The sequence below is a fragment of the Lissotriton helveticus genome, chromosome 10, assembly GCF_964261635.1.
Source record: "Lissotriton helveticus chromosome 10, aLisHel1.1, whole genome shotgun sequence".
Taxonomy (NCBI): domain Eukaryota; kingdom Metazoa; phylum Chordata; class Amphibia; order Caudata; family Salamandridae; genus Lissotriton; species Lissotriton helveticus.
The window spans coordinates 60,744,354-60,762,300 of NC_136071.1; the positions used below are offsets into that span (position 1 = coordinate 60,744,354).

Below are 17,947 nucleotides of genomic sequence, written 5' to 3' on the forward strand. Positions count from 1 at the left end.
GGTTATGTTTTTGCTTCATATGTTCTATTTGGTTGAGATTCTTTTCATTATATTAGACGACTGTCTTAAACTAGTTTAATGTACGGAGAGCTAATGTCTTCTAGTTGATTGGTCCATAAGAATGTAAAAATAAAAACAATATTTTCTTCGGCTCAGACTTGGGCTCATATTTGGGTTATGGTTCATAGGGTGGCTTAGCCAATAAAATATTGAGCTAGTCAGATTTTGGTATTTTGGTTGTAGGTTTGCTTAGGCTGTTGTCTGGGGCATATGAACTTGGTGGTAGAAGCAGGCCTTTAGTAGGCCTCACTTTTTTCTGTGCTTTAGTCCTACTTATCCTCTGTATGACTTGGAAGATCACTTTTTGGGCCAATGCAATGGCTGCCAGCTCCCTTTACATATGTCATGCTTATGAATTTGGGGAATTGCTTCTAATCTTCTCTTTTAACATTGATCTCTCAGGATGAGGGGATGAAGATATGATAATTACTATAGCTTCATAGTGTCTATAGTGTTACTCGGCCACTAACTCTGCCATTTGGCAATTACATGCTATGGACATTCTTGAGAGACGCAGCGATTGATTGTTTGACCGGCTGAATATGCCTGTATGTTCCTAGCTCCGAAATTATATTGGTTGTTTCTCTTCAAGATGTTTTGGTCATAAATGTACAGATGAATGCAAACTGACATTGGCTACTTACTCTCCTCCCCCCACTTCTTATTTTATTTCCTTCCTTCTTTGCAATGTCATGGAGTTTTCCTATTTTGTTTATGCTCAGACCATCACATACAATACATATTGTCCATTTTACTCAACAACCTTGAAGTACTACAGTGTTAAAGCAAAAATGCACTTCCATTCCCTCCAGTAGAGACACTTGGGCAACTTTGAACTCTTATAACTAAAAGGTACATTCTGCCATTTCTTAATTTAATTGTCAGCATTACAGGGATGTTTCTGCAGGCTTGCGTGTTTTACATTTTTTGTTGGACTTTTGTGGCACTTTGCAGTTTGTCTTCCTCAATTCAGAATTTTTTTTTATGTACATGAAGAAATGTCATGTGCCTCTTTGGAACAAATTAGGTTTGGGGTGAAGGATTATGTGGTATGGAACGTATTACCTATGAGATGTTAGCCTAGCTCTTTTGGCTGCTAAAGCTACCTTTACCTTCACTTCAGACCACTCCATAGGCCTGTGTACCATTGGTTGCTTTTGTCAATTCCTCCAGGTCTTCAACTTCCTGACATAATATTAAAGCAGATACGCTTCTTCCTACTTGTGACTAATGGCCAAACCAAAGGATACTTCATGTTGTCCATACTGTGTTTACTCTGCTACACTCTTTTTTCTTCTAATGCATATACTGTGCTTCACCTTACTCATTGGAACCTCAAATGTCCCCTCAATCATTATGCTTATCATAAAAATACATCAATAATTAGGCTTTGCTGCTGCAATCTTAGTCACTTGTACCACCAAGGGGGACTGGAGAGGACAGCATGAAGACAGGACAGAAAGAGATTGGAAACATACACTCTTGGTGCAGATTCTGGCATGTAGACTACCATTGAGGCTGCCAGTGGTATGTTATTAAGCCAGGCAAAGGTGGGGCAAAATGCCTTCTTTAAAACTCACATCCTAGTTTTGACATCAGAGGCAGTTGTACAGTAGCTGAAGGCAGCATCTCATGTGCATCCAAGAGTCTTATGCTCTGTAACTACACTCCCTTTATGTGAGATGTTACCTTTTCCGGGGCCGATTCACAGAACTAACTTAAGGCAAAATCCTAAACTTACTACTTTTGGTATTCACAGAAGTAAGGATTTTGTCTTACGTTTGTCTTAAGTCTGTCTTAGGTCTGTCTTAAGACAAAATCCTAACTTTTGTGAATACCAAAAGTAGTAAGTTTAGGATTTTGTCTTAAGTTAGTTCTGTGAATCGGGCCCTCCGTGTTTTGTTATTGTTATAAGAGATGGAAAACTCCAATAGTGCTCTTTATCATCTGGTGATATATGTGTCGCGTACTCCTCCATTGTCCACACTTTATTTGATTCAGGTTATTGCTCTACATGTTTGTGTAGTTTAAAAAGTAGCTCTTAATTATTAAAACTAAGATTTCCCTCTTATTTGTGGTGATCTCATGTTGAAACACTTAAATATGCTGCAGGCACCTCCATTTTACATTTCACATTTTCAGACTGCTGAAATCAACCACTGGTAGATCCACCTCTCTATCCATCATAGGATCCAGAACAGTTTCAAGTAACACATATATTCCAATAAAATGCTTACAGATAGGGAGAGCTGTGATTTGGAAATGCTTAACCATCTGTCATTATTCCAGCCCCCTCCGTCAGTCTGCAGTGAAAGTTGTGATCCAGGATACCGGAAGTCTGCCATTACAGGGCGTCCCAAGTGCTGCTTCTCATGTGTGTCCTGTCCGGATGGGAGCATCACCAACCAAACAGGTAGGTTCACTAACTTCTTATAGAAAAGATATAATATAATAGATAGGTAAGTAATATTACTTTTTTTAACATAAAACATATATATGTTGTGTCTGTGTACATATGCGCTTGCGGGATATGTGTAGTGTGCATTATGTGTACATATTGCCTTGCACCCCACCAACATGCATTTCAAACGCTTTATTCGACTTTTGTAGTCATAAAAGCAATGAACAGTAAAACTAATACGATTAAATATACAAAATCACAATTAATAAAAGACATTAAATCGCATATTAAAACTACTTCGCATCCCCATAGATAAAAATACATATAATAAAAAATAATTTAAAGCTTTTGCGAATTAAAAAGATAAAAACATTAAAATATGTGCAAGTCACAGCATTATGAATAAGTCATTTTGTTTTTTGTTTTGTTTTCAGACACTCTGAGAGATTAGACGAGCCCTCAAAATCCATACCCAGCCTAGAAATGTTGCCATGGCTAGTGCAATAGGTAGTGATGTATCAGTCCGTAAAATGCGTTCAGCTTCCACTGCCCTCCTTGTGCCCAGGAGCCTATAAATTGGTAGCAACCAGGCCCGTCGCGGGCAGTATAAGCATCACAGACAAAGAGGATGTGAGCCGTAGACTCATTGAGGGATCTACACCCCGGGCACCTAGATGAAGATTGGGCTTCCCATTTGGTAGTAAACAATCTCACCGGGAGCGTTCCCACCCTGAACTGAAAGTACAACTTACGGTCCAGGGGTTTAGTAATAGCATCCCAGTAGGGTTCCAGCCTCTGGGCAACTTTATGGTCCAATAAACAGCTAGTAAGGGAAGTTGACACTTTTTGTCTAGCATTTTTTTCCTGAAACCATTCCCAATACTTGATCTTCAGCGCATCTTTTGATGGAAAGTGGGAGTTTACAGGATCTACCCACAACGAACTCAGGCCTAGCTCTACTAGGAGATTTCAAACTGCCCATAGCCATTTAATGCGATGTAGTGTGTCAGCCCTAATTATTTCTAAGAAACCTTGTGCATAGCCTTCAAGTTCTGGCGTACTCCATAGTCTTCTCCAATACAGGAGGTGACGCAATTTAGCTAATGCTGCAATAGGTTTCTTGCCCAGATCAGTTAGTAATGGACACATAGGGGTACTCTGGGGTAATCTAGAAATATTTCTTAGGAACCTGTTTTCAGAGATGGTAAGAGCTAGCAGGTTCTCACATCCCCAGACTTCCGAGCCATATAGGGCTGAACTAACAGCTTTCAGGCTATACATTTCCAGGACTGGGCTAATAGGCTTAAAATAAGAGAGATTATGCTCCTGACATAGAGCCCCTGAAATCTGTCTGAGTTTAAGAGAAGCTAAATCAATTTAGTGATCTCATTTCATATTTCCTTGAAAGTTCACCCCTAAATAAGTGAACTCTTTATCTAATTCTAGCGGACCATCCTTCATACTAAAGCCCCTCAGATTTGCCTTACGAGCATTGAATGCCATTAGCTTTGTCTTAGACACGATGACCTCCAAGCCCCTCTGGCAACGAAAATCCTCAAAGATCTTTAATGCCTTCTGCAGCCCACTAGGGGACTTGGAAAGGATCAACGTGTCGTCGGCAAAACATCAATATTGGTACTTTTTCTCCGGCAAGTGTGGGGGTATTCCACTCATACATTCAGCTATCCCGTTGATATATAACGAGAATGGTGAAGGAGCCATCACACATCCCTGTCTCACACCGCGTTCCACAGGGAACAGTTCAGTAACTTCCCCCTGCCCCCCCCCATCTTATTTGGGCATTATTGTCTTCATGGAGCCTTCTGATCAGAGTCAAAAGGTCCTGGGGAAACCCAAGCTGTTTCAAAACCAGCTATAATTTCCAACGGGGTACTAAATCAAATGCCGCCTTAAGATCTACGAAGGCGGCATAAAGGCTACCCTTGCCTATTGTCACAATCTTCCAGTAAATTAAGGTAAATCTAAATACCTGGTCGATGGTGCTTATGGAGGCTCGGAATCCAGCTTGCAGTGGTGATAGGACTCTGAACTCCTCTATCCACCCATGTAATCTATTTAACACCATCCTACCAATTATTTTCTGGAAGCAGTCAATTAAGCTAATAGGCCTATAATTCCCCGGGCATGCTTTGTCTCCTTTTTTGAAAACAGGGATGATTTCCGTGCTTTTCCAAGACACGGGAATCGGGGCTCCTTGTGCAACCGCATTAGATAGCAAGAGGATATATCAGCACCAGCTAGATTTATCATGTAGAAAGATGTTGCCAGGGATGCCGTCAGGCCCTGGTGCTTTTCCCAGTAAAATAGATTTTAGTGCTGACTCGACTTCACTCTTAGTAAAAGTTTCCCCCGAATATATCACACTTGTGAGATCAATTTCCCCCACTAAAGGGGTAGAAGCATTTTGAGGCTTAAAGTGGTTTACCCAGGCTGATACGGAGACATGATTTTGGGGGCGCTCAACTTGGCCTCCGATAGACCATTTATAAATGTGTCAAAACTGCTTTGGATTTTTCGAGGCACATGCGTCCCTCAAATCCTGCCACCTTTTAGCATCCCAGGCTTTCTTGGCCTTTACTTGCATGAGCTTATGAAGTGTTCTCGTTTCGCGGACCTTTATTGGGTCACCCCCTCTTATGGCTTTCCCAAGGGCCAGGCGTACCTCCCGACATTCACCATTATACCAACGCCCCTCTTTCTGGGCTGAAACTTTGGGCTTCTTTCCCTGCTTCACAAAGTATGAGCGCAAAAGATTAAAAAAGGTAGTATGAGTGCTCACTAATTTAACTTGATCTCCTTTCTGGTGTACACAAGCCTCAATTTCTTTAGTGGCGACATCCAGGCTCTGTGTTATATTATCTAACTAGGTTGGCGCTTCTTTTACCTGTACCCATATAAGTCTCCTTTGATCATTTGTGGGGACAACCTTGCCTAAGTGATTCCTATCAACTAAGTGTGAGTCTGATATATGACAATTCAGAGAAAAAGAACCACAGAGCGGGTTATGATCACTTTCAAGCCTATCAGTGATCTTCATGTCCTCCACCAAATGCCGCAGGCGTACCAAAACATAGTCGATTCTACTTGCATAAAGCCCATTATTGAAAGTGTTGGCTCCTTGCCTATCTGATTTAGTGCGCCCATTCAAAGCCCTTAGGCCCTGTTCCATGCAGATGCTATTTAATTGGATAGCCACATTGGTCCACTTTCTAATAGGCTGCAACTCAAGCGGTGGAACACCCCATTTACTGTCATCAACCTCAATCCAGTGGCCATCTTCTTCTGTAAGGGGCTCAAAAGATATATATTAAAATCAACCATTATTATTACCTTGGAAGCATCAGGTAATATGTCAAGGAGCTCTTCAAGAGCCGCTAAAACTCTTGACCTTTTACCTCTTGTGCCCCTGACATAGAAGTTAAATAACACTATTGATAAGTGGTTAGGGGTGATTAATCTAATTGCTTGGTTATCCTTATTCTGGGTTGAAAGAACCTGGATGTTTACTTTCAGCTCTTTTCTAACCCAAATCGTTAGGCCTCCCGAGGGCCTTCCCTTCTCTTCCCTCTCAGCTTCAAAGGAGAAATTCAAGTACCCATCACAAAGCAGAGGTGTTTCCGCCCAAGTCTCTTGGAAGGCACATATATCATATATCTTTACAAAAGTATTCCATTCAGGCGAGCATAGCTTTGAATTAAGGCCTGCGATATTCCAGCTCAGATGTTACACACTATTGGTAGATTCTCAGCCATCTGTGAAATTCCCGGTAGATACGTACCCCTATTGGAAAGAGATTCAACAGGTACCTCCCTTGGTACACTACTTACAGATAGAGTGGGATCTGGGATCTGGGGCACGAGTTGTTTCATAGTTGGTAGAACAGCTAACCTTATCCCCCCATCAGCTTCTGGTGTCAGAGCCACATTATGGATAGGTGTCGGTAGCCTCTCCTTAGATCCCTCCCTAGGGGATGCAATAAAGTCGTCTTTTTGGGCTCTAGGCTTGAACAACCCTGCCATCTACGGAGACCCTGACAGACCTCAATGTCATAGCCAATAAGGGGGCGCCTAAATTGTATTCTAGAATTCTCTGGGCCACTAGTGCGGAACACCAATGTAAAAAGATTTTCAACTAGTTCTACACTCTTCATAGTAAGTTCGATACTATCCAGTGGTTGATTGTGGAGAGGGATCCTTCGTGCAGCTATGATGTCCTCCCTGATCACCGATTGACAACCTCTCACGTGTCTGATCCAGTGAATGGCTTTGTTTATCAGCGAATCACCATTCTCACTGCCAATATTTGGGGTTACTTTTGGAACATTAGTCATATAGGGTATGCAGACAAAATATCGCAATTTAAATATCGATATACAATAATATTGATGTTTAAATATCGATGGGACATAATATAGAAGGTAAGTAATATCGATAGATAGTAATATCGAAATTATTATCGAAGTTTTAAATATCGATGTTAGTAATATCGATGTTAATAATTTCGATGCTACTAATATCGATTTTTATATTTTTTTATATTAATATGTGTTTATTATGTTTTAAAAGTATTTTTATGTAATTTAATTAATTTATGTATTTTAGTACTGTAGCGCGTTGTGGGTTTATAGGGGAGTAGGGTGGGAAGTAATTTAATTATATTATATTAATAATTAATTAATAGGAATTATAAATTAATTTTAATTAATTTGTAATTAATTTAAATTAATTGGTAATTAATTTTTATTAATTGATTAATTGATAATTATGTTCTGTACCGGGTTGTGGGTTTATAGGGGAATAGGGTGGGAAGTAATTTAATTATACTAAATTAATTATTAATTAGTAGGACTTATACATAGATATAACTTATATGGTAATTAATTTTAATTAATTGGTAATTAAATTGTATTAATTGATTAATTGATAATTATGTTCTGTAGCGGGTTGTGGGTTTATAGGGGAATAGGGTGGGAAGTATGTAAATTATACACAATTAAATATCAATTATTAGGAAATATAAATAAATTTTAATTAATTGGTAATTAATTTTAATTAGTTGGTAATTAAAATGTATTAATTGATTAATTGATAATTATGTTCTGTAGTGGGTTGTGGGTTTATAGGAGAATAGGGTGGGAAGTAATTTAAATGCAATTAAGTAATAATAATTTTAAATTAATTATGTTGTTAATTCTATAATTGTTTATTAATTATTAATTGGTAATTAAATATTATTAAATGGTATTATTTAATAATATTTTTAGTTAAATATTTATTGCTAATCATGTATCTTATAAGTATGTATTGGTATTTGTAAATTGTTTATATTTATTTAATAGTTACGTTTTTTATTAATTAAAAATAGTTTTTTATTTATAAGTATGTTATTTTTACCTCTACGCTATCCAACACTTTCCCTACTGTTGCACTCTTTGGAGTGGGAATAGTAATTTTTACCCCTACGCTATCCAACACTTTCCCTACTGTTGCACTCTCTGGAGTGGGAATAGTAATTTTTACCCCTACGCTATCCAACACTTTCCCTACTGTTGCACTCTCTGGAGTTGTAATAGTCATTTTTACCCCTACGCTATCCAACACTTTCCCTACTGTTGCACTCTCTGGAGTGGGAATAGTAATTGTTACCCCTACGCTATCCAACACTTTCCCTACTGTTGCACTCTCAGGAGTTGGAATAGTAATTGTTACCCCTACGCTATCCAACACTTTCCCTACTGTTGCACTCTCTGGAGTTGGAATAGTAATTGTTACCCCTAAGCTATCTAACACTTTCCCTACTGTTGCACTCTCTGGAGTGGGAATAGTAATTGTTACCTCTACGCTATCCAACACTTTCCCTACTGTTGCACTCTCTGGAGTTGGAATAGTAATTGTTATCCCTACGCTATCCAACACTTTCCCTACTGTTGCACCCTCTGGAGTTGGAATAGTAATTGTTACCCCTACGCTATCCAACACTTTCCCTACTGTTCCACTCTCAGGAGTTGGAATAGTAATTGTTACCCCTACGCTATCCAACACTTTCCCTACTGTTGCACTCTCTGGAGTTGGAATAGTAATTGTTACCCCTACGCTATCCAACAGTTTCCCTACTGTTGCCCTCTCTGGAGTGGGAATAGTAATTGTTACTTCTACGCTATCCAACACTTTTCCTACTGTTGCACTCTCTGGAGTTGGAATAGTAATTGTTATCCCTACGCTATCCAACACTTTCCCTACTGTTGCACCCTCTGGGGTTGGAATAGTAATTGTTACCCCTATGCTATCCAACACTTTCCCTACTGTTGCACTCTCTGGAGTTGGAATAGTAATTGTTACCCCTACGCTATCCAACACTTTCGCTACTGTTGCACTCTCTGGAGTTGGAATAGTAATTGTTACCACTACGCTATCCAACACTTTCCCTACTGTTGCACTCTCTGGAGTGGGAATAGTAATTGTTACCCCTACGCTATCCAACACTTTTCCTACTGTTGCACTCTCTGGAGTTGGAATATTAATTGTTACCCCTACGCTATCCAACACTTTCCCTACTGTTGCACTCTCTGGAGTGGGAATAGTAATTGTTACCCCTACGCTATCCAACACTTTCCCTACTGTTGCACTCTCTGGAGTGGGAATAGTAATTGTTACCCCTACGCTATCCAACACTTTCCCTACTGTTACACTCTCTGGAGTTGGAATAGTAATTGTTACCCCTACGCTATCCAACACTTTCCCTACTGTTGCACTCTCTGGAGTGGGAATAGTAATTGTTACCCCTACGCTATCCAACACTTTCCCTACTGTTGCACTCTCTGGAGTGGGAATAGTAATTGTTACCCCTACGCTATCCAACACTTTCGCTACTGTTGCACTCTCTGGAGTTGGAATAGTAATTGTTACCACTACGCTATCCAACACTTTCCCTACTGTTGCACTCTCTGGAGTGGGAATAGTAATTGTTACCCCTACGCTATCCAACACATTCCCTACTGTTGCACTCTCTGGAGTTGGAATATTAATTGTTACCCCTACGCTATCCAACACTTTCCCTACTGTTGCACTCTCTGGAGTGGGAATAGTAATTGTTACCCCTACGCTATCCAACACTTTCCCTACTGTTGCACTCTCTGGAGTGGGAATAGTAATTGTTACCCCTACGCTATCCAACACTTTCCCTACTGTTGCACTCTCTGGAGTTGGAATAGTAATTGTTACCCCTACGCTATCCAACACTTTCCCTACTGTTGCACTCTCTGGAGTGGGAATAGTAATTGTTACCCCTACGCTATCCAACACTTTCCCTACTGTTGCACTCTCTGGAGTGGGAATAGTAATTTTTACCCCTACGCTATCCAACATTTACTTACTTTTTAAATTTGTTGTACATTTTTATTAATAGTTATTTATATTAATATTTTATGTTTATAAATGTATTTGTAATTTATTATATTTTCATTTATTTATAAGTTATTAAAATAATGGTTTTGAGTTATTATTAATGAAGTATATACTATGTATTATATCTTTATTATTATTTGTTTTTATTACATAATTTATTAATTTTAAATATTATAATATATTTTTAACTATGTTTATTATATTTATAAGTATTATTTTATTAATATTACATTTTTATTTTTATTTTAAAAAACGATATTTTTCAAAAAACGATATTTTTGACATCTATATTATTTTTTCGATATTTTTGTACTTACCTTGTTAGGGATAGGATATCGATATTATTGTAATCGATATTTTTGTTGCGACATTTTTGCATGTAGATATTTTTGTGTTCGATATTTTGTCATAGATTCGTCATATAGATTCTAGGGAACTTGTGTGTGTTCAGCTTATACCCTCTAGTTGGCCCCAATCCCGGTCCTGGAGACCTGGGGTCCTCCTGCGCATAAACATTGTGCCTAGGAGGTAAATGGATACTGCTATCCGGTTGTGTACCATGAGATGGACTAGGTTCAGTGGCAACTGCGGTGGGGGCTGTATACCTTGCTGATTGGACTTTAAAGCCATTAGGGCATCTGTTATCTGTATGTAGTATTCTATTAAATCTTGGGATTCCTATATCTTTACTGGCTGGGAGATTTGGGTTTGGCTGGAGACCCAGGTGATTTTTAGGTAAAGAACCTAATGGGGGTTTCATTTTCTTAATGTCCTTTAGGCTGGACTACCCTTGTAGACCCGCCCCTAAGGTTAGGGATCTCACCAATTTCAATATCTCCGCTAGTGAGCCCTTCATTGTCTGTACTTCGTCTCGCAATATGAAGACTTCCTGTGACAATTTTTTAAAAGTCTGCTCTTGCAAGCTAGCAATAGGCTTAGGCTCGCAAGGGAGGATAACAGTTTGAGTTTGAGCTTGCGCTCTCCTCAAACCATTTTCCTCTACCCTATTTCGCATTTGTGCATCGCCCAGTAGTTCGAATCTATTGGTAGAGATGACAATTGGATCAATGTGGGCTACATGGTCGATATCTGTAGAAGGAGCATCACCCCCAGAGTCACTAACGATTTGAAGAGAAGCATTTTCAACCTGGGTCTCACTAGTTGTATTAGGTAACTGATTCTTGCTAGCTTTACAGAACATATCAGGAATGGCTAACTGTGCTCGATTTACCTGGATCTTCGCTTTCTGGTTGGGTTTGATGTTACTATTTACAGGTTTAAGGGGGGCTGATTCAAGGATATCCTCACACTCACTAATCAGTGTGTCTATCCGATCCATGACACAATTATTCACAATAACCCTCCGTGCCTTTTTTGCCTTTTTCATGATGTTACGCTTTGGCCCTCCCTCGCTTCCCTCCCTGCTGTATTCCAATGCCTTCCGCTTCCCCATTGACCTGTATCTATCACAAAAGAATAGTACTAGGGCTGGCTACACTCTAACAAGTATTGGCCTTGCCTCAGCCAGAACCCACTCTTTCCCCAGAGCCTAAAGAATCACAAGGGTACGAATAATAAACTAACTAAACAGAATATAATAATTGTCCAGATGTCCAGGGCAAACAGAATAAAGGAACCACAGTGTAGCAAGCGACAGTACCTTTAGGGTGTTCCAACTGCTTTTGCAGTGAAAGACATGACGAGAAGGGCCAAGAGGGGTGGCCCTGCCCTGCCTCCTCCTAGCTACGACTGGCGCGGACGGGCCCGCCCTTGGCCTGGGCTTTGCCCGGGCAGCGTCCACGCGCGTCAAGCGCTGCGGGAGGACTGGAGCAGTTTTAAGTGCCTCCTGGCGCTTAAACGATGATGCAGATGACTCGCGCCCTCGGGGACTCTGGGAAATGGAGTCCCGGCGCAAGGAGAGCCGAGGTTGGAGTCCTCCCCAGGACTGGTAAGTAGCAGCTGAGCAGAGCGGTGGGCTTGCAGCAAAAAAGCAACAGTAAAGATTAGTGTCCCGCGCTGCGTGAGGGCTGGAGCAGTTTTAACAGCCTCCTGGCGCTAAAATGATGATGCAGATGACTCGCACCCCCGGGGACTCTGGGAAATGGAGTCACGGCGCAAGGAGAGCCGAGGTTGCAGTCCTCCCCAGGACTGGTAAGTAGCAGCTGAGCAGAGTGATGGGCTTGCGTCAAGCAACAGGCAAGATTGGTGTCCCCAACATGCACACACCATACAATGTATCCCGCATACACCATGGACACCTACCATCGAATCCATCAAAATGGGATACCAGCCCGACGCAGTAAGGGTTCAGCAGGATTGGAGGGACCTGTGCAAAGGAGAAGAGGAGGAAACTGCATCCTGTACCTCAAAAAAAGGTGAATTTTAACCTCTTTTTGTCCCATCCTGCCGACATGAAGTGGGAGTGATTGCCACTGGAATTCCCATGGAAACAGCCCACATCCAAAGACCAACTGCGGGAATCGTGGCTGGAGGCCACTGCCACTGCCTCCAGCCCATCCCCCCATCGATGCAGGCAGCAAAGTCCTGGCAGTTTTGCCAGGACCATATTGGTCTTCTCTTCTATTTAAATCCAGCATTCTATTCACGCTGAAGGATGCCAGGTAGGTGGGTGGGAAGACCACCAAAAAAGCAGTGCTGGGACCAGTCTCACCAAGATCTAAATCCGGCCCTTAGTTTCTGTACTTGACCCCTATATTTCATTTCTGCTTCCACTCACAAAATCTTGTTGCGTCCTATGGTTTTTAGGAGAAGACACACTTCCAGGATGACAAAGGATTATTCTCAATGTGGGTATAAAGTCCCATTTAACGTTCGAAGTGCGGGTAGACTTAGCTGAAACAATCACTAATGCCATAATTATGAGCTGTGTTATTTCACCTGGAGTGGGGATGTCCACATGGCAAAAACCTGAAATTCAATTTGATTCAGAGACCTTGCAGGTCTCATACGTTTCTCAACAGGTCCCCTTTAGGATCTGGAGCAATGTTTTTCAAAGGTTTCTGCACTTCTTTTAGCGACCAAACAAACATTGGGGTGCACTTATAAAGCCCCCAGGACATGATTGGGGCACTTTGAGACTCTCATGGTGTCAAGTAGAGTTCACCATCAAAATCCAGGTTAAGTTCCAGTTGCCACTGGTTAGCTCGTATTTTCTAGGAAAAGTCCTCTTGTAGCTTGCTGTTGCCACACAGGAGATCAACCAACTGATCCTTGAAGTTCACATCTCTGTCCTGGATACAAGGGTGAGCAGGTCCACTCCTTCAGGGCTCAGCTCAGGTGACAGACAGAAGGTCAAGTCCTCTCTATTCTTCCACACGTCGAGAAAGAGTTCTTAGGAGATGCCTAGATTACAGTATTTAAGCCTGGCAACAGCTAGTGGCTGGCAGTGACACCTGAGCATAAGTACTTTTTCAGTAGTTTCTGTTTGCTTTAGCATAAACAGGCACAGAATGCCATGTGCTATGGCAGTGGCAACACGTGCAGAACCTTAAGCCACACTAAACTTGGATTGATGTGAAGGACTTCGAATCAATTTAACCAATGTCACTGGATAATTCAGTTACCCCTTCGATGCTCATGACGGAACGGTTCCGTCATGAGCGTCGGTTCAGCTGTGCTCATGACGGAACCGTTCCGTCATGAGCCCATAGGCTCATTAGAACGTTCAGCACAGCGCAGGAATCTGCGCCGCGCTGAAGGTGTTAAAGAAAGATCTGTGCAAAAGTCATAAAATCTTCAGCAACAAAAGAAAAAATATATATGTGAGTCACAGATTCAGTCTGACAAAGGGTCACCCTGAAAAAAAAGTAGACAAATATATAGGGCCTGATTAGGATGACAGGAGGACTGAAGTCTGCCCGACACCAACTTGGTTCTGGGACCAACTGACCTCTGGTCGGCAGTCCTTACCGGGTCATTACAATGTAACAGAACACTGTTCGGTCTCATGCTCCCTTTTCTCAATGGGAGCTCGTGCTACTGCCATAAACTGGCCATAACACAAGCTCCAATTCAGAAAAGGGAGGTGCAGTTCATCGTGAGGGGCCTGCCATAAGGTGCAGGGATCAACAGGTCCAAAAATGCCAGAAACCACTCATCGTAATGTGTAGGCCTGCCCAAGAGATTACTGGATGTCTGATGTCTGACTGACAGGCTCCTAGATCCCATTAGAAGCCAGTCAGAATGACCGTTGGTTTACTTTCTGACCGCCTAGATCTTAATTAGGTGGTTGGAAAGTAAACCTTAGGGCCAATTACGATGCGGCCCTGAAGGATCCGATCAACAGTCAGAGCCGTAACAAGACGCATCATAGTCACCCTCAGTGCTTTACAAACAGGCTTTCAATGATGCTGCACCTGTAGAGGGAATGTTGTGGGCACAGGGGTCATGAGAAATGGATAGATGGTTTTCAAACACATCAAGAACATAACATTTTGCCTAAAAAACTAATATCATGTTATCATATCAAAAGACAATATGTGAAAGTGAAGTTATAATTATCAAACATTGAATCTGAGCATTTTAATGTTGACCTTAATGGTTTAGTTTGCCCTGGATTACCACCACACTAAACTCACATACAATGTCTCAAAGTCCAGTGTTATAGAAGAAGATAGATATAAATGCCATCATGTTAGTCTTTGCATTTGAAGGTCCTCTGGAAATTGAACACTTTGTCAACAGACAGTCAAGGGATAACTCCTCCAGAACCAGTGGGGACAGATGTCAGCGCCCTAAGGGCCAATTCACTATCTAGCCCAGTGCATGGAATGGAAATAACATGTGAGGTGGTTTGGGCTGTTAGGACCTGGGCAATGTAAATACCGTAATGATAATTGCATTATGTTAATAACAATATCTGGAACCTGTCAAAGCATGAACACTGGTTCCCCAAGAGTTGGGGCCTGTATCAGTCACCTGCCTACTAGAGAGTCAGGAAGACCCTTCATATAGACTCTACACATTAGCTTCACTGCTGAGGAAGTTGCTTTCAAGAGTAATAAAAGCACCTCTGTTAGGCTTTGGGTTGTTTTTTTCTCATCTAGGGCAACCCCACATCCCATTTTCAGGTAAACAAAATCGCAAATTTCTCCTTTTCAAACTTCAAAAAGGAATTTCACCTACCCGTACTTCTACTCAGAAGCACTCAATCTGTAATTCCCACTGGGATTAGGCCCACCTGAAAATGTGACATAAATTTTGCATGAATCAACTACTATCAGGAAGCGGTAATGCGGAGCGGGGAGGCCGTATTAAATTTTTATTGACCACCCTCAGGATGACTACCCCTGAATACTGCGCATCTCTAATAAGAGCAATAATCTGATCGTGGATGCAGCCTTTTTGCCTCCTTGCCCAACTTTAACAATTGAGTTGGAATTTTTAGAAACTGTGTACATGAATATACCTTGGAAACTTGATTACCTGAGGTTGGTCTTTTTGAAAAGAAGACTGGTACCCAAAAAACATGGTTGTGACTCGATGATGAAAGAATTAGAAGTGAGAGTTTGAATACTATCTTGTTCCTCTCGAATGTTACACTGAGAAAAAACTGTCCTGAAGAAGGTGTTCTAACCCCAAAAACTGAAACGCTGCGTCGACAACTGTTTTTCTGATCCCCTGTAATCTCTGTAATTGAATATGTTTTTTAATATATGTTTTTACGATATTGTGTTTTAAGAATATTGTTGTATATAACAATGTATTGTAATGAATAAATCATGTTTTTTTAATAGTTTTGTTTTTCAAAAATGTCTTAACTTTCATCCAATGTGTTTTTTTTTATATATTGTTTATTTGACATTGTGGCACTAGTGTTCCTCTCTGAGCCTTGAAACACGTGACAGTATTGTGTTGAAAGGTGTTAAGTATTCAACTTTGTGGTAGGGACTTGGCTGTTTCACTCCACCTGAAAATGTGACATAACAAAAAACATCTAGTGGAATCTGAATTCCAAAGAAAAAATGGCGGATATTTAGTGAGTGTTGTCTTTACAACTGATATTTAATCAAAGGCATCATAAAGGATTGAGCCTGAATGTATAAAATCATAAGATGTACAGTTCGTATGAACAATAGACTTGTCTTTGCACATGGAAGCTGATTTCTCTGAAACAAAATGAATGTCCAGATATGCTTCTTCGTCTGAAAATCTAATACATTATTTTACTTATAAAGGTTGCCCTCTGTTTTTATTTCAGACTCTTTAGACTGCATAAAATGCCCGATTGACCATTGGTCAAGCACAGAAAAAGACAGATGCATTGCAAAGCAAATTGACTTCTTGTCCTATGAGGACTCACTGGGATTCATCCTTGCTTTAATCTCCATTTTCCTGTTCTTTAATGCTGCTGGCATTTTGGGTACTTTCATATCTTATCGGCACACTCCAGTTGTACGGGCTAACAACCTCCACCTCAGTTATACTCTTCTCTTTGCTCTCATGATGTGCTTCCTCTGTTCGTTGATCTTCATTGGCCAGCCAAGAAGAGGGACTTGCATGGTTCGTCAGGTTATCTTCGGCATATCCTTCACGCTTGCTGTTTCGTGTGTGATGGCTAAAACAGTCATGGTCGTCATCGCCTTTAGGGCGACTAAGCCCAACAGCAAGTTAAGAAGGTGGATTGGCTCCAGATTGTCCTACATCAATGTCCTGGTCTGTACCTTCATAGAGGTTACTATTGGAGTCATCTGGCTGGGAACTTCACCAGGATTCCCAGAACTTACCAATAGTACGGACAACTGGAAGATTACTGCACAGTGCAACGAGGGCTCCATCTTGATGTTCTGCTGCATGTTGGTGTTCATGGGAATCCTGGCATGTGTAAGCTTTGGAATTGCTTTTTTAGCTCGAAATTTGCCAGACAGCTTCAATGAAGCCAAGTTCATCACCTTCAGCATGCTGGTATTTGTCAGTGTCTGGATTTCTTTCATCCCAGCTTATCTCAGCACAAAAGGAAAATACCTCGTTGCAGTTGAGATTTTTGCAATCTTGTCCTCTGGTGCTGGCCTCATGTACTGTATTTTTGCACCAAAGATTTACATTATCTTTCTCAAACCAGAGATAAATACTAAGGAATTTTTGGTAAAAAAAGCATCAACTTCCATGCGTACAGGATAAGAGCATTAATGGAATGAACAGTAAAGTTTGCTTCTAGATGAAATTGTACAGACTAAATCAAAGCTTTCTGAGGATATACGACCTATGATTTTTCCTTACCTTGGCATGGCCTATGTACACAAATGTTTTTTCAACAGGCTTGTATGTAAAAATTGATGTACAATATGTATCATGCTTCAAGCTGTTCTCATTTATCTGGTGAAATTTAACTAAGATGACCATTTCCAGGCTGGAAGCATTAGCTATTTAAATTTAACTCAAAGGATCGGAAGGGGGCACTCCTTTGACATACTGTCTGACTGAGACAGAAACATTTGTGCATTTGCAGCTAAGCTGATTTTCTGGATTAAGTAATGAGGACAAAATGCTGATGTACGAGGTAAAGGACAGTGTCTGGTTTGTATAGTTATATCCTGGGCCTCATTTACAATCGTTTGGTGTAGGACAGCACCACAAGCCTTCCTGCTACGCTGGCCTATGTCAAAAGAAAAGGGCAGGAATGTGCTGCATCTATGAGCTACAGCGCATTCCTGCCCTTTTCCTGTGCGATGATGCTCAAATGGCTGCCAAGCGCCAGTGCAGTCCCCACTGCACTATGGTGCAAGGGTGTCTTCGCTTTATGAGTGAGTGTTTCTGTGCAGGAAAGGGACACCTTCCTGCACAAAAACAAACAATGGAGGCAATATCCTCTTACTATGTGTGCTGCTGAATGCAGCACACATAGAAAGAGGAAAAACAAGGAGAAATAATGCTATTCCTCCTCTTTGTGCCTCCCCTACACCACCCCTGGAGTGGCGTAGGGTTTTGACACATTCCCAAATTCTTGTAAATCTGGAAATGTGTCATATGCAATGGATGTTACGTTGGAAGGGCCATAGAATTCCTCCCTATTACTGGGGGAGGCAAGGCAGAGAATTGTGCT

General features: G+C 41.1%; 1 protein-coding gene across 1 annotated transcript in view; it reads left to right on the top strand.

Moving 5' to 3' along the window:
* The window catches only part of LOC144783893 (extracellular calcium-sensing receptor-like), a 149,992-nt gene extending 132,967 nt beyond the window's left edge, over window positions 1-17,025 (top strand). Inside the window, exons 5-6 of the mRNA XM_078662635.1 lie at window positions 2,350-2,473; window positions 16,106-17,025. Of these exons, the coding sequence (XP_078518761.1) occupies window positions 2,350-2,473; window positions 16,106-17,025 (1,044 nt within the window). The remainder of the gene's footprint in view (window positions 1-2,349; window positions 2,474-16,105) is intronic.
* Window positions 17,026-17,947: the final 922 nt, after the last annotated feature.